Below are 15,523 nucleotides of genomic sequence, written 5' to 3'. Positions count from 1 at the left end.
CTCAGCTTTTATACAACGTTGTGTATGACAACAGAAAAGGCACAAGCTGGAAGTCCGGGGGGCGGGAGCGCACGGGGTGGGGGCGGGGAGGGGGGGGACTGCTTCTAGACAAGAAGCTCGGGGTCCCTCAGCCCAAGTCCAGGGAAAGCGGCGGCTTTGGACAGAACCATTATCAGAAGATGGAAGGGGGACAAAAGGCCTTTCACCATGAACTCGATCCTGCAGAGCCAATTTGGCACTCGCTCATCTCTTTCTTTCCTCTTCTTGTTCTTTCTTTCTATTTCCATCACCACTTGCTGCACTCTCGCACGATTCCGAATCCTCGGCTCCACTAATTGATCTTCGGTGACCCCCAGCATCACACGTGGTACAGCCCAGTGGAGCCCGCTCCGGGCGCAGGTTATAAAGGCTCGGCTGCGGCAGCCCACTGCGGAGTCAAGATGCGCCCCAAGGAACAGGTGCAGAACAGTGCGGGGGAAGGGACGGGGTCTGGGGACCCAGCAGCAGGGACCCCCGAGACCCAGCCTGCAGCCAGTCCGGCCCCGGAGCCCTCGGCGGAGCCCAAACCTGCTCCTGCGCAGGGAACCGGGTCCGGACGGCGAGCTCCAGGATCCCGAATCAAGACAGGAAGATTTTGTCGGTCCATGATTATCGGTAATTCGGACGCGCCATGGACCCGTTATGTATTCCAGGGGCCTTATGGTCCCCGGGCCACTGGCCTGGGCACTGGAAAAGCCGAGGGAATCTGGAAGACGCCAGCCGCGTACATCGGCCGGAGGCCTGGCGTGTCCGGCCCTGAGCGCGCCGCGTTTATTCGAGAGCTGCAGGAAGGTAAACTGAATCTATGGGATCCTGCACTGACTGCTACTCGGGCATCTCCGGGGAGGAGGAAGGGGCCCACGACTCAGGAGCCCCGCCCCCCTGTGGCGCTCACTCCCACCTTTCCACCACCCCGCGAGACCTCTGTCCGCAGTGCCTGTTTAGTCTCCCTTTTCCCATCTCTTCCTCCCTTTCGGGTTCCACGAATTTTGTGTGTGCGTCAGGTTCAGGGCCTGCGCGCTCCTCGCCCCCTCTTCGCGCCTGTTGCTGCGGCAGATCTGCGCACTCTCAGTGCCCCCTCCCCATCTACCGCAGTGCCAGCAGAGGGGCGGGGGCTGCCGTAGGGAGCTGCTAGTCGCGCTCTGAGCCTGCGCTAGCTCGTGGAACCAGCATGCGTGGGTGGGTGGAGAGGGAGCTTTTGACCACTAACTGGCTGCAGGGGTCTGGGTTGTGTTTTCCCCGGAGCTGGGCTGAGGCGGGAGGAGTGGGCGGGGCACTGAGCTTCTGTTCCTCCTCTTCTGGGCGGGCACAATTTTAGGCTTTGGTGCCCCCTTCTGGGTGCTGAAGAAGTCTCCTTGGCCCTCTTGTCACAAGCAACAGGTGTAAGGTGACTAAACTGCATATGTTTTTATGACCGAGGAGGCTCCAGTGAGCTGGATCCGCTGCCGATTGGGTCAGGCATGACCAGTCAGTTTGCAGCTGTATTTCCCCTGACTTCCTATCTCTGGGGACCAAGGACCCAGGGGTCCTAGGATTCCAGTTCTTGAACCTAGAGGGTGGTTTTGCTCTTACAGCACCCAGGCCCCTCCTGAGGAAGCAGGAGCGCTGAGATCCGGAGCTCTGCAGAGGGTGCTAGGGCCGGATGGATCTCAGTCTCCTGGCTCTCTGACCTTTGGTTTGAGGGTCGCAGTGGGCTGTGGGCAGCCTTGGCTCCTTTCTCTGACCCACCCAAGCCTTTCCTCCTGCAGCACTGTGTCCTAACCCACCTCCCACGAAGAAAATCACTGAAGATGATGTCAAAGTGATGCTATATTTGCTGGAAGAGGTGGGTATTGCTTTTCTCACCCAGATCGGCCCTCATTTTAACTCTGCCCTGCAGGACTTAGGGATTCTGTCTGTTTTTTGCTTGCCTGAGGGTCAACTTGAGGGCCCCTCTCCAGAAATGCATTTGCTTCCAGGGGGGCAATCTGGGCTGATCTTATTCTTTTCCCCAAGATGGGAAATCGAATCAGACCCCAGAGTTCGTTAGTAGTCTGTGATCTAGTACCTGGACTACTGGGTGTTGGGGAAGCTTTCTTCGTGTGTCCTAGCCCTGGTTCCTCTCTCCTGTTTGGGAGGTCCGAGAAACTGGGAAAGTATGAATGGCTGGCTCTCCTTTTGCAGAAAGAACGGGACCTGAACACAGCTGCTCGCATCGGTCAGTCCCTGGTGAAACAGAACAGTGCTTTGATGGAGGAGAATAACAAGCTGGAAACCATGCTGGGCTCAGCCAGGGAGGAGGTATTTGGGCACCTAAGGGCAGGGGTCAGTGTGTTCCCCAAACTAGCACCTGTTATATGCCTTCGTGCTCACCCTCCAGTGGCTTCTCTCTCCTCCCCTAGATTTTGCATCTCCGGAAGCAGGTGAACCTGCGAGATGACCTCCTTCAGCTCTACTCAGACTCCGACGATGAGGAGGATGAGGAGGAAGAAGAGGAAGAGGGAGAAGAGGAGGAGCACGAAGGACAGCGGGATCAAGACCAACAGCATGATCATCCTTATGGTGCTCCCAAGCCGTACGTGTCCTGCCTTTGTGCCTGGACCATCCCTTCTCCGAGCTTCAGTTGCTCATTTGTGAGCAGGGACGCGGGCAGTGAGCCTGCCAGGAGAGCTGTTGGAACTTGCTGACCCTGCCACCCTTATCCAGTATGGGGAAGCCATGGGGCCTGGGATCCACCACCCTCCACCCCATGCTGACTCTCGTCACCCTGTTGCCAGGCCCCCTAAGGTGGAGTCACAGCACCGCTGCCCACAGCTGGAAGCTCTGCAGCAGAAGTTGAGGCGACTGGAGAAGGAGAATGACCACCTGCGAGAGGAGGTGAGGCCAGGGAGGAAGGCACGCCCTTTGGCTGGGGGTGGTGACAGCCTGGCCCCCTTCCTCTTTCCCTTCCTCCAGGCCTCTCACCTTGACAACCTGGAAGACGAGGAGCAGATGCTCATCCTGGAATGCGTGGAGCAGTTTTGTACGTGACGCTGTAATTCGGGATGGAGCACGGGCCTGGAGGGGTGGTGGGAAGAATTCAGGGTTTGGAGACTGGAGAGCTGAGCTGAGGTCTCGGCTCTGGGACTTTGCAGCTGCGTAAGCGCAGACAGATTCCTCGGCTTTTCTGAACGTTCATCTTTAGAATGAGGATTAATGACTGTGACCTGCTGACCCTTCATCTCAGGCTTTATGAGGTCGCCGAGCGTGGCGGTGCACGTCTGTGATCCCAGCACTCAGCAGTCAGAGCAGAGTCAGGTGGTGAAGACTTTGAAGGGAGAGAGAGAGACACACACATACACGCACGCGCACACACACACACACACACACACACAGAGAGAGAGAGAGAGAGAGAGAGAGAGAGAGAGGAGAGAAAGAGAACGAGCTGAGCTGAGGAAGTGCTTTGTGTAAGAGAGCTTGGCAGAAGCCACAGGGGTCCTTAAAGTCTATTATTTGGGACGGTACACGCTGGGAATGTGGCTGGGACAGCGGGGAGAGAGCCAGCAGCTGCCAGAGTCTGGACATTTAGGGCTGGAGGCGTTCAAAGTCACATATTGGGTCTGAGCTGTGCCTAGCACCAACCTGAGCTTTGTCCGTCCCCGAGGCCCTCAAGTCTACTTGCTGAGATGCAGACTCAGGAGGGTAGCAGTCCGCTTCTGTCGGCCTACGTCATCCCTGGCCTTCCTTCCCCCTGCATTCCACGGCTCTCAAGACTCAATATCTCTAGCCCCCAACATCTCCTAATGCACCATGGAGTCTCTCTGCCCATCCAGGACTACAGCCTGGATGAGTTTTCTGAAACCGAATCAGGTTCCGTCTTCCCATTGGTCAAAGGATAATCTCGACCCCTCCCCCCACCTGTGTGATAAGGTCCTCTGCTCACTGCCCCAGCATCTCTTGCTGCCCACGCTCTCCAGCTTCCTCTTTGTATGGTGGTGCTTACTTAGCCGGTGGCTCCTTCCAGAACCCTTCCTAGGCTTTGCAGCACAGGTTGATGGTCCTTCCACCTATGACGTCATTTTCTCTACTGCTCCCCCATTGGCTCTATCATAGCCCGTACTATCTGATATCCTGAGTTCCTCTTCCTAGTTGACTGTCTCCACTGTACCGGAGCTTGGTATGGGCTGGGATCTGTGTGTTGATAAGCTGTTCCTGGACAAGAAGACCTGAACAAAGAATGCCAAAGCCCCCTGGGACCCCCGAGGGGCGGGCCAGAGCCGAGGCTGATCTGTGCTTGTCCCGTAGCTGAAGCGAGCCAGCAGATGGCAGAGCTCTCGGAGGTGCTGGTCCTGAGGTTGGAGGGCTATGAGCGGCAGCAGAAGGAGATCACCCAGCTGCAGGCTGAGATCACCAAGCTACAACAGCGTTGTCAGTCGGTAAGCTGCACCATGGGAGCTCCTCTCCCTCATCGAGGCTGCATGGGACCCCAACCTCTTCCCCCTGCTCTGCCAGGCCCAGAAGTCTAACCTGTGTGGGCATCAGAGTTAGCAGAGGTTAACTAGAGAGCCTTTCATCTTGCCCCGTCATGTCCCTAGCCGAGCCCACGGGATCCCACAACTCTTCCCGGTGCCAAGCTGAATGACCTGCACTTTAGGACGCCCATCCCATGTGACCTCCTCCTAAAAGGACTGTCAAAGACTCTGATGTGGGACGCCTGTTTGGGCAGGGAGCCCTGGAGTGGGAGGTCTTGTGGGGTCTCATACATCCTGGTTCCTTCCAGTATGGAGCCCAGACAGAGAAACTGCAGCAGCAGCTGGCTTCGGAGAAGGGAGTCCACCCAGAGGTGAGGTTCCATGTGTCCTTGATCAGGGATGCAGGCCCCTGGGGATTGCTTGAATCTCCACAGAAGACAGAGCCTTTCTGCCGCCCACCCTGACTGGCTTGTGGCTCAGCGAGTAGCAGCTCATTTGAGACCCGAATGGGTCTTGTCCAGGGTTACCCAGAATCTCACTGTTTGGATTAAGAGCGTGGGGGGGGGGTGTACCGGGAGGCGGGCGCGGGGCGCTAAGGCGAGAGCAGGCGGAGTGTCTGACTGGGGACCCCTGGATCCTCGCAGAGCTTTCGCGCGGGCTCCCACGTGCAGGATTATGGGAGCAGGTTTCGCGATCGCCAGGAGGATGGGAAGAACCAGCGCCAGCGCTCCTCGATGCCCACGACTTCTGTCGCCCACTATGGATACAGTGTGCCTCTGGTGAGGATGTCCCTTTGATCTCGGGATCAAACCAGACCTGCTGCTGCCTGGTCTCTGCCCTCTGATTTTTCCCCTGTGAGTGTGGGGGTGGAACGGCTCCTCTCATCTCTGTTATAGGACGCGCTTCCCAGTTTCCCAGAGACGCTGGCTGAAGAGCTCCGAACGTCTCTAAGGAAGATCATTACTGACCCTGCCTATTTCATGGAGAGGTGCGTGACTGGGATCCTCAGGCTTGCTTCAGCTCTGCTCACTTTGGTTCACCCAGTGGCAGCTACTTTCTCTGAGTGGGGCATGGTTGACCCTCATGTTCTGACCTCTCTTGGGTATCCATCCTGCTCCACTCACACTGCCTAGCCCCTCCCTCTTTGGACTCTGTATTGGATTGGTCATTTCTACCGGAGACTTCTTTCTTTTGTCCTTTTGAGACTGTGTTTCTCTGTGTATCCCTGGCTGTCCTGGAACTCACACCCTCACACCGTAGACCAGGCTGGCCTTGAACTTCGAGATCTGTCTTCCCAGTACTGAGATTTAATGTCCCGCCACGCCTGGCTTCCTGTGACCTTTCAATATGTCTGTGCCCCAGGAACTTTGCAACGTGAGCTTCCTCAGTCCACTGAAGGCCCTGCTCTCTGTTAAGGGCTTACAGGGTGGCTGTGGGGGAGACATAAAACCTGGGGTAACCTGGCTAAGGGCTCCCCATCATCTGTCTTCACATTGCAGCAGTCAGACGACAGCAGGATGCTGGTTCTGTGACCAGGAAACTGGGAAGGCGTGCCCTGGGGGCTACTCATCTGAAAGTTGTTTTGGAAATAGGCTGTCCCTTTCCATTCATATGACACCTAGGTGGCCACTTTGATTTAGGCTACTCTGTGTAGAGACCAAGGCGGACGTCATATCTAGACAGGGACACGTGAGGGTTTTCCCACACCTGTCAGCCATGCTGGAGTTCCTGGCCCTTACTCCTCTCCCTCCAACCAGGGGCTTCTGAGGAGGACATCCCAACCCGACCCCTACCCCTTAGCTCTCTGAGTTCTCTTGCCCTGCCCTAGTCTACAGACCCTCAAGGTCCTCCCCAGCTCTGTCCCAGCCAGGAGTGAAGGGAAGGAGAATTATCCTCAATGTACCCAGTACCCAGCCCGTGCCACTTAGCAAGAAGAAGCAGGGTCATCAATACCAAACAGGTTCCATCTCTTGTCCACTTCCCACCCTCCTAGATGTGACGTCCGCTGCAAGGAGGAGCGAGAGCAGGAACAGGGGGCGATGCCACAACCCCCACCACCGCAAGATCTCAAGCCACCTGAAGATTTCGAGGCTCCAGAGGAGCTGGTGCCTGAGGAGGAGCTGGGGGCCATAGAAGAGGTGGGGACAGCCGAGGAAGGGCTGGCGGACGAGGCAGACCGGGTGTCTGAGGAGACCGAGGCCTGGGAGGAAGTGGAACCAGAGGTGGACGAGGCCACAAGGATGAATGTGGTGGCCTCCGCCCTGCAGGCCAGTGGCCTGGGCCCTTCCCGCCTGGACATGAAGTACGTCCTCCGGCAGCTGACCAACTGGCAGGATGCTCATTCCAAGCGGCAGCAGAAGCAGAAGGTGGTCCCAAAAGGTGAGTGTTCTCACAGAGGACACCCTCCTGCCAGTGGGTCGAGCTTCCGGTCATCAACCTTGTGAGAGGTGAGGGTAGGTGAGCTCCCCAAATGCTCACTGTACCTCAGTTTGGTCCCGCTCAGTGTGCTGATTTGCATGGACTTTGCCTACTATTTAACAGGCACCTCCAGGTCCCCTTGGTAGAATTGTTGCCTTAGTTCTCACTTGTGTGGAATTTGCTTACAAGTCCAGCTGTCCATCCACCTTCTTCCTGGGGGCGCTGAACTGAGGACTAGGACTGGGACTGTGTGCCCCCTTTGTACCTCAGCTTCCTATCTCTGCTCACCCTTCCCCTTATCCCCATCCCTAATTTCTCTATTCCCCCAAGACTCTCCGGCCCTGCAGCAAACAAACGTGGGGGAGGGGCGGGATCTTGGAGCAGCAGCCCAGGGTCAGACCCAGGACGCTGGAGGACAGTATCACTAACTCTCCCAGTGCCAGAGAGGAGGAGAAACCCTGGATTTTGGGAGTTACATGCTCTGAGGGCAGGCTTTTTAGGCCCGGCCTATGAGGAGCTGTCAGTGAGTTCAGGTGATTTGGCACTGGGTTTTTTTTTCCCTGAAGGCTCTTTTCGTCCTTGCACGCGCGCACAAACACACACACACACACACACACACACCGGTGGGTCGGTAGATTCGATCCTGCACCATTTCTTAGAAGAGGACCCTGAAGTTGAGAGAGCTGAGCTAACTTGTCCAAGGCTACACAGCTAGGCGCAGACCTGAGCCTGTGGGTAGTGAAGCCCTGGTCTGGTCTCACTGCTACGCTGGCTCTTTCTGCACAACACCTGAAGTCTGTAACTTGTAGGCAGCACCCTTTCACGCCGGCTCGCTGTCACTCTTGATTTTTGGGGGAAGGGGGGCACCAGTGGGTGAAATATATCACTGGAAGAAGCACAGTAAGAGTGTGCCAGTTGTAATAGGGTCAGCGCTTCTGTGACTGACAATGGGAAACCTGAATAACCGTCAGTGGTGTCTCCTGACACGGTCGATCTTGTCTGAGGTGGGTCAGGCTCGTGGTTCACGTCCACCCGCTTCTCTTCCAGGCTCTGCTGTTTCCCAGCAGCCTGCAGAGGCCCCACAGACCGCTTGAGACCCCTTCTTCTGCTGCCTGGCTAAGTCCCTCCCTTCCTTCCCTTCCTTGGAAACAGGACCTCAGGTCTATAGGCAGGCCTTTCTCTGTCCTGGCCCAAGCTTCTGCTCTCTTCTAAGGCAGGCTGAAAGAACCCTAGTTCCTCATTCTGAAACTGGTGCCAAAGTTGTGGCTACTGGGGCCCCCGGGGTGGAAGCAGCCTGCGGGGAGACTGTCTGGCTACCAGACCCAGCTCTGAGACAGGTGTGAGTGGTCAGGGTGGGGGCCCAGGTCCCTAGGGTAGGCAGTTACTGGGAGGACCTTCTCTATCCCTTGAACCGCTCACATAAAGGGACCTCCCCAATCCTGGTTGGCTTTTGAACCTGATTCTTTTTTGCTATCCTTCGTCCTTCCTCTGTTTATATTGCCGTGTGTAAAGTGAAGTGTATCTGAGTGGGGGTGGCAGAGGGGTCCCTCCTCCCTGTGACGTCTCGGTCTCCCGTGGCCCGTGAGTTTCCCTCTAGAGTTCTGCCCTTCCCGACATCTTTGCTCATGCATAGCTGCGGCCTCGGTGCCTGCCCTGCTCCTGCAGTGCTCCATAGTCTTGTAGCTTGTCAGCCTTTGTATCGATGTTTGTGCCCGTGTGGAAATAAAGAACTTGTGAGCTACCTGACCTGTCTCAGTCATGTTTCTCGGGAATCATGGTGTGTGTGCGTGGGCATGCTGCATGTACACGTGTGTGCACTTTTGGGGAGCAGAGCCACGGAGAGAAGATGCATTGATACTGAATGACACGCCAGGGACTCTTATTAAGTATAAGTGCATATGACACACTGCTGGGTAGTATCGGGTGACACCATGTGCATTTGTCAGATGGCAAAACTGAGGCCCAGATGGGTTCAGTGATCCAGGGGTCTAACAGCCAGTTATAGTGCTGAGCTTGAACCCAGGTCTTTTTTTTTTTCTTGGTTTTTCGAGACAGGGTTTCTCTGGTTTTGGAGCCTGTCCTGGAACTAGCTCTTGTAGACCAGGCTGGTCTCGAACTCACAGAGATCCGCCTGCCTCTGCCTCCCAAGTGCTGGAATTAAAGGCGTGCGCCACCACCGCCCGGCTTGAACCCAGGTCTTTGAAGCTGGCCAGTCTCCCTTTCCTGATCCTGACTGTCCCGAGGTCTCTGTCACTGTGCTTTAGTTAAAGGAAAAATTAGGAGGAGAGTTGCCGTCTAGTTTAGGTCAACCCCCCTAAACCTGGAACAGGAATTTGTAGCTCATCTTGGAAATACCCCAGGAAATAGTCTTAGAGAGAGGGGAAATAACAGGAAGCAAATCTGGAGACGTTTGAGACAAGGAGAATCATGGTCTACCAGCTAAGGATTGAACTCTCAACTTGGGAGCCTTTTGGGGACAATTCTTTATATCTAAACAATAATCACTCACGATTTCAAAAAGACTCGTATCAGTTAATTGATATGTTCAGTCTGTCTCTAAGAATTCCACAATCTTTAACAGTTGACAGTACTCAAAAGTCCAAGTTCATGCCACGCATGATGAAACACACCTTTAATCCCAGCACTCGGGAAGCAGAGGCAGGCAGATCTCTTGAGTTTGAGGCCAGCCTGGACTACAGAACTAGTACCAGGACAGCCAGGGCTATACAGAGAAACCCTGTCTCAAAAAACAAAACAAAATTCCAAGTGACCTGTGAAAGTTGGGAAAATTCTTAGCTACAAATCCTGCAAGACAAAATTGTCTATTTAAAATTCATAGTGCTTCAGGGTAAACACCTTCTTTTTGAAACTATGGCTGGCCTGGAACTCCATATGTAGACCAGACTGGCTCCAAACCTACAAAGATTCAGTTGTCTCTCAACTGGTAGGATAAAGACACACACTGCTGTACACAGCTGGCATTCATTACTTTAAGATACTCGCTGGGGGGCTGGAAAGATGGTTCAGCAGTTAAGAGCATTGTCTGCTCTTCCAAAGGTCCTGAGTTCAATTCCCAGCAACCACATGGTGGCTCACAACCATTTGCAATGAGATCTGGTGCCCTCTTCTGGCCTGCAGGTATACACACAGACAGAACATTGTATACATAATAAATAAATAAATAAACATATATATATTTAAGATACTTGCTGGGGTGGGGGAGGGGGCTGGAGAGATGGCACAGTGGTTAAGAGCACTGCCTGCTCTTCCAAAGGTCCTGAGTTCAATTCCCAGCAACCACATGGTGGCTCACAACCATCAGCAATGAGATCTGGTGCCCTCTTCTGGCCTGCAAGCATATATGCAGACAGAACACTGTATACATACATATATACAAAAAAAAAAAATAAGATACTAGCTGAGTATCTTAAAGGGAAGTCTCAGGGACAGTGGTACCCAGCTGTATTTCAGCACTGGGAGGCAGAAACAGGTGAATCGGGAGTTCAAGACCAATCTGGGTTCTCATAATATGACTTTATCTCCAACAAAAACAATCCAGCAGAGGCTAGAGAGATGGCTCAGTGTTAGGTAAGAGAGCTTGCTATGTTTGCAAGCCTGAGGACCCGAGTTCCCAGCACAATGGAGAGTGGAGAATGGAGCTCACTGGGGCTTTTCTGCTACCAGCCTAGTTCAAGGTTTCTTGAGAGGACCTGCCTCATAGGCTTAAAGCAGACATAAGGCAGGACACCCGACATCTTCCTCTGGCCTCTGAGCATATGTACAGGTACATACACCCGCATACACACACACACACACACACACACACACACACACATACATACAGAAATAAATGTATGGTGGCACAGGCCTTTAATCCCGCCACTTGAGAGGCAGAGACAGGTGGATCTCTGTGAGGGAGATGGAGGTCAGCCTGCTGTACTTAGCCAGAGGTGTGTGGTGAGACCTTATCTCAAAACAAACAAACAAACAAACAAACAAACAAAAAAGACAACCAGAAGATAAGTGGTATAGAATGGAATAAACTGTGATCGTTGCTCTAAGGAACCCTAAGTAGTAGCTGTCCTGTCCTTCCTCTATTACTCTGCATTCTCCTTCCCGTGACCCTTTGGCTGGTCCACCTTACCTTCCTGGTGACCTGACCTAGTTCTGCACTTCTGAGTGATGTGAACCTTGGTCTTGCTGCCTTTGTCAGGTCAGCTTGCTTGAATTTCCTACTTACGGTTATGAGACTAGAAGTAGCAAGAGCCCCTACCCCTCGCAGGTCTCTGAATCCCAGACATGGTCCTGCTTGTCCCTGACTTGAGGTTTTCCCTCATGGAAAGCAGAGACCATAACTTCTGATGGTTGTTTACTCCGTTCTTTGGCCTGCAGATAGGAAGACCCAAACATGGCCAAGAAAGAGCTGTAACTTTATATTTTGTGTGCTGGAGCCTGGGCCCAGGAAGTGCTTAGGAAGTGCTCTACCATGGAGCTATATACCAAGTGCTATAATTTTATATTTATTTGAAACTTTTTTTTTTTAATTTTTGAGACTGAGTCTCTTGTAGGCTCAAACTCCATGTGTAGTCAAGAACGACCTTCAGCTTCTGACCCTCCTGCCTGTCTCCCCAGTGCTGGGATTATATGTGTATACCACTCTGCCCATTTTATAGGGTGGTGGGGACTGAAGCCAGGGCTATGTGTGTGTTAGATAAACACTCCACCAACTGAACTACATTGCCTTGCTCCAGCTAACTTCTCCTAAGGAGATGTGACACAAACGTTTGTTCATTCCAGACAAGGAACAAAGTGGCAATACTGCTGAAATTGAATTTGGTGACCCTGTGAGTTTATCAGAGTTACTTAGAAGAGTATGAATGAGGGGCTACTTACAGGAACATGTATGACTCAAGGGCAGCTGCATCACTGAAAACCCGCCCAAGGACAGTCACTCATGAGAACCTTGAAATTCAGTGAACAACTTGGAGGCAGCTCCACGGGTCAGAGCTGTCTTCCAGGCAGTTCAGCAGGTCAGCCTTTTCCAGCCTCAGTTGGACTGATTCACCTTAGAGCTTCTTACTGGTTATATAACCTTGTGTGCTTGTTCAGTTCAGAAACTTCCTGAGCCTTCTCAGTTATTTACTTCCTGAGTCTTGTCTTTTCTTTCTTCCTCTTCTTTCTTCCTCTCTTTCTTTCTTCCTCTTCTTTCTTTCTTTCTTTCTTTCTTCCTGTCTGTCTGTCTGTCTGTCTGTCTTCTCGGTCTCTCTCCAGGATGGAGGAAATACAATAGGTCACTATGACCTCTGTTGTTCAGGTGGCAGAGTGCTTGGAAGCTCCGGATTCCATCTCCAGCACCATAAAGCACCTGTATGGTTTGAAGTCAGTTTGGGTTGTATAAGACCCCATTCCACACAAAGCAAACAAAAAGAACAATTTTTATATTTGAAAATTGTTGTGGCATATTTGTATGCCATGCAAATATATATTGCTGTGGTTGGTTTAATAAAGAGCTGAATGGCCAAGAGCTAGGCAGGAGGTGTAGGTGGGACTTCCAGGCAGGAAGAGAAGAAATAGGAGAGAATAGGCGTGTGAGAGATGCCAGCCAGACACAGAACGAGTTGGACACACAGAATGGGGTAGAATAAAAAGCCATGTGGTCAACGTAGGTTAATATAATTTTTTTTTTTTTGGTTTTTCGAGACAGGGTTTCTCTGTAACTTTGGTGCCTGTCCTGGAACTAGCTCTTGTAGACCAGGCTGGCCTTGAACTCGAACTCACAGAGATCCGCCTGCCTCTGCCTCCCGAGTGCTGGGATTAAAGGAGTGCGCCACCACCGCCCGGCAGGTTAATATAATTTTGGGTTAACTTAAGTTGTAAGAGCTAGTTGAAAATAAGCCTAAGCTAAAGGCCAAGCTTTCATAATTAATAATAAATCTCAATGTTGTTATTTGTGAGCTGGTGATGCAAAGAAAAATCTTATTACATAGAATTGTATTTTTTTTTGAGAGTGTTAACTATAGAGGCCTTAAACTTCCAACCCTCTCCATCTCCCAAGTGCTGTCATTACAGATGTGTGCCGACAGCAACTGTAAAATTCTTCCCTGAAGCTGGGCAGTGGTGGCACACACCTTTAATCCCAGCACTTGGGAGGCAGAGGCAGGTGGATCTCTGTGAGTTCAAGACCAACCTCGTCTACAAGAGCTAGTTCCAGGAGAGGCTCCAAAGCTACAGAAAAACCCTGTCTCAAAAAGCAAAAAAAAAAAAAAACAAAACAAAACAAAACAAAAACAACAACAACAAAAAAATTCTTTCCTGAGAATCTACCTACCTTCCTTGACTTAGCCTCTTGACTTGCTAAGCCTAAACTATTTTCTCTCTGTCTGGCCCTATAATAAAGAGCTTGCCAGCCCTCCAGGTCTGCCCTGTACTTCTTCTCTTGGGACTGTGCAGACAGACTGACATGTCTGTCTACCACAGGTACTTGGACACGGATCCCAAACATGTCTTGTTTGAACGTGTGCTGCAGTCTGTTCTGGCTGGATGAGCCCTCTTTCCGATCCTCCTTCCTGACGGAATGGAAAATGCACTCTCATCAGGTTAGCATGTATCAGAGGTTGTGCTCATCCGTTCCAGTGAGGCCAGCGTATCTGTCTGTATTCATGACTGTTGTTGCTGATGTTTGCAGCCGTTCCCAGGATGGCAATGGTCCGACCTGTCTCTCCAGGACCCAGGCCACATCACACCTGTCTCCCTTAAGTCTTTAAAAGTGAACCTGTTGTTTCTCCTGGCCTGCGGGAGTGTGAGCAATAGGGCAGCTTCAGGGGCTGGTGTTTGTTTTCCCACCATGATGATTCTTATTCCACACCGCGGGGTAATTATGATGGATGTTCTTCTTCCAGCTGTCATGTTTATCTGTCCAAATTACACATTGCTAGACTAAGAAATGACAAGGCATGTCTAAGAACTTACTGCACCTGTGGTGAGAGACTTGTGTGGAGCTCTACTGGTTTTTCTGTGTCTCCTCTAACATGTATGGAGATACCATGGCCTTCTGGTTCTTTGGGGGTGAGTGTTGGCTCAGGCCCTTGTGAACTCTGAGTGGAGCTCTTTCCCCTGAGCAGTGGCTCTTCTGGGAACCCAAGTGGATCCGGAAGCCAGGCAAAAGATCACGGGTTTCCAGCTCAGCAGCGGGCATCAGCTCTTGGTTCCTCTGCTCTTCATCTCTTTGATGTATAGAATCACCATGTGAAAGCTGCCACAGTCAAGCCTACAGTAGGAATCCCCTGCTTGCCCCTTGGATTTAGCTTTTCTGTGATAATAAAGTCGACCTTGTCAGTGCTGCTTGCTGTTTCGTGCCTTTGCCATCCCTGTGGCACTAACTAGTCTGGATCTGGAGTAGCAGCTCTTACCGCAACCACGGCCTCGATCTTTACAAAGGTTTTTTGTTTGTTTGTTTGTTTTGTTTTTTGTTTTGTTTTCTGAGACAGGGTTTCTCTGTAGTTTTAGAGCCTGTCCTGGAACTAGCTCTTGTAGACCAGGCTGGCCTCGAACTCAGATCCATCTGCCTCTGCCTCCCAAGTGCTGGGATTAAAGGCGTGTGCCACCACCACCCGGTTTAGGTGGATTTTATATGTATGAGTGTTTGATCTGTACATATGTAGCATGTGCCACGTGTATGCATGGTGCCCCCAGAAGTCAGAAGAGAGTGTCAGATCCCTGGGAACTGGAATTACAGATAGTCAATGAGTCAAGATGTGAGCACTAGGAATCAAACCCAAGTTCTCTGGAAGAGCAGTCTGCTCTTAACTGCTGATCTTTCTCGGCACCTATTTTGTCAGCACATATTTTATATTTTGAGAAGGTTTTACTGTATAGCCTAGGCTGGCCTTAAATTCAGGGCAATTCTCCTGCCTCAGGTTCTCGAGTGTTGGGATTACAGGTACGAGGCACCATGTCCAGTAACTCCTCCCCAATTTCTGTGCAGATCTAATCCCTAGTAACTCAGAATGTGGCTTTTGGGATAGAATCGATGCAGATGTAATTAGTTAAGATGAAATCATTAGGGTGTCCTATCATCTATGTGACATCCTTAGTAAACATTAACACGCACACATGCACACAGAGAGAGATTGCATAAACATTGTATACGGATAGAGACAGAGACCTACAAGCCAAACAAGACAACAAGCCACCAGACATTAGGAGAGAGACAAACAGATCCCCCCTCCTTGCTCTATGAATGAGCCAACTCTGCCAACACGTGGGTCTGAGACCTACACTTCTCCAGAACTCCGGGACAGTACGGACTCTCGGGCATCCTGTGGGGTACTTGGTTAACACTACTGTTGTGGGGAGCTGCGGGTTGCATTCCGCCACCCAGCTCCCGCCACCGGCTAGCTTTACCTGAAATAACAACACACAAATTGTATTCATTTAAACACTGCTTGGCCCATTATATCTAGCCTCTTCTTGGCTAACTCTCGCACCTGGACTAGCCCATTTCTTTTTTTTTCTTTTTTTTTAAATATTTATTTATTTATTATGTATACAATATTCTATCTGTGTGTATGTCTGCAGGCCAGAAGAGGACATCAGACCTCATTCCAGATGGTTGTGAGCCACAATGTGGTTTGCCG

At 51.7% G+C, this 15,523-nt stretch overlaps 1 protein-coding gene across 2 annotated transcripts; it reads left to right on the top strand.

The window, feature by feature from the left end:
- The first annotated feature begins 382 nt into the window (after positions 1 to 382).
- Positions 383 to 8,630, top strand: Hap1 (huntingtin associated protein 1). Of its 2 annotated transcripts, XM_041644048.1 has the most exons (12): positions 383 to 831; positions 1,788 to 1,864; positions 2,203 to 2,319; positions 2,421 to 2,593; positions 2,796 to 2,895; positions 2,974 to 3,040; positions 4,303 to 4,433; positions 4,778 to 4,840; positions 5,114 to 5,248; positions 5,366 to 5,457; positions 6,463 to 6,848; positions 7,935 to 8,630. In XM_041644048.1, exons 1-12 carry the CDS (start codon positions 441 to 443, stop codon positions 7,979 to 7,981), a joined length of 1,779 nt encoding a protein of 592 aa, XP_041499982.1. In that variant the 5' UTR covers positions 383 to 440; the 3' UTR covers positions 7,982 to 8,630. The 2 variants fall into 2 exon arrangements, with proteins under 2 accessions (XP_041499982.1, XP_041499981.1); XM_041644047.1 differs by having other exon boundaries at positions 384 to 831; positions 6,463 to 8,630.
- The last annotated feature ends 6,893 nt before the right edge of the window (positions 8,631 to 15,523 follow it).

Source organism: Microtus oregoni, unplaced genomic scaffold (assembly GCF_018167655.1).
Source record: "Microtus oregoni isolate MIOR12 unplaced genomic scaffold, Mior012 000091F_ref0000469, whole genome shotgun sequence".
Lineage (NCBI taxonomy): Eukaryota > Metazoa > Chordata > Mammalia > Rodentia > Cricetidae > Microtus > Microtus oregoni.
This window is presented reverse-complemented; position numbering and strand designations above follow the sequence as displayed.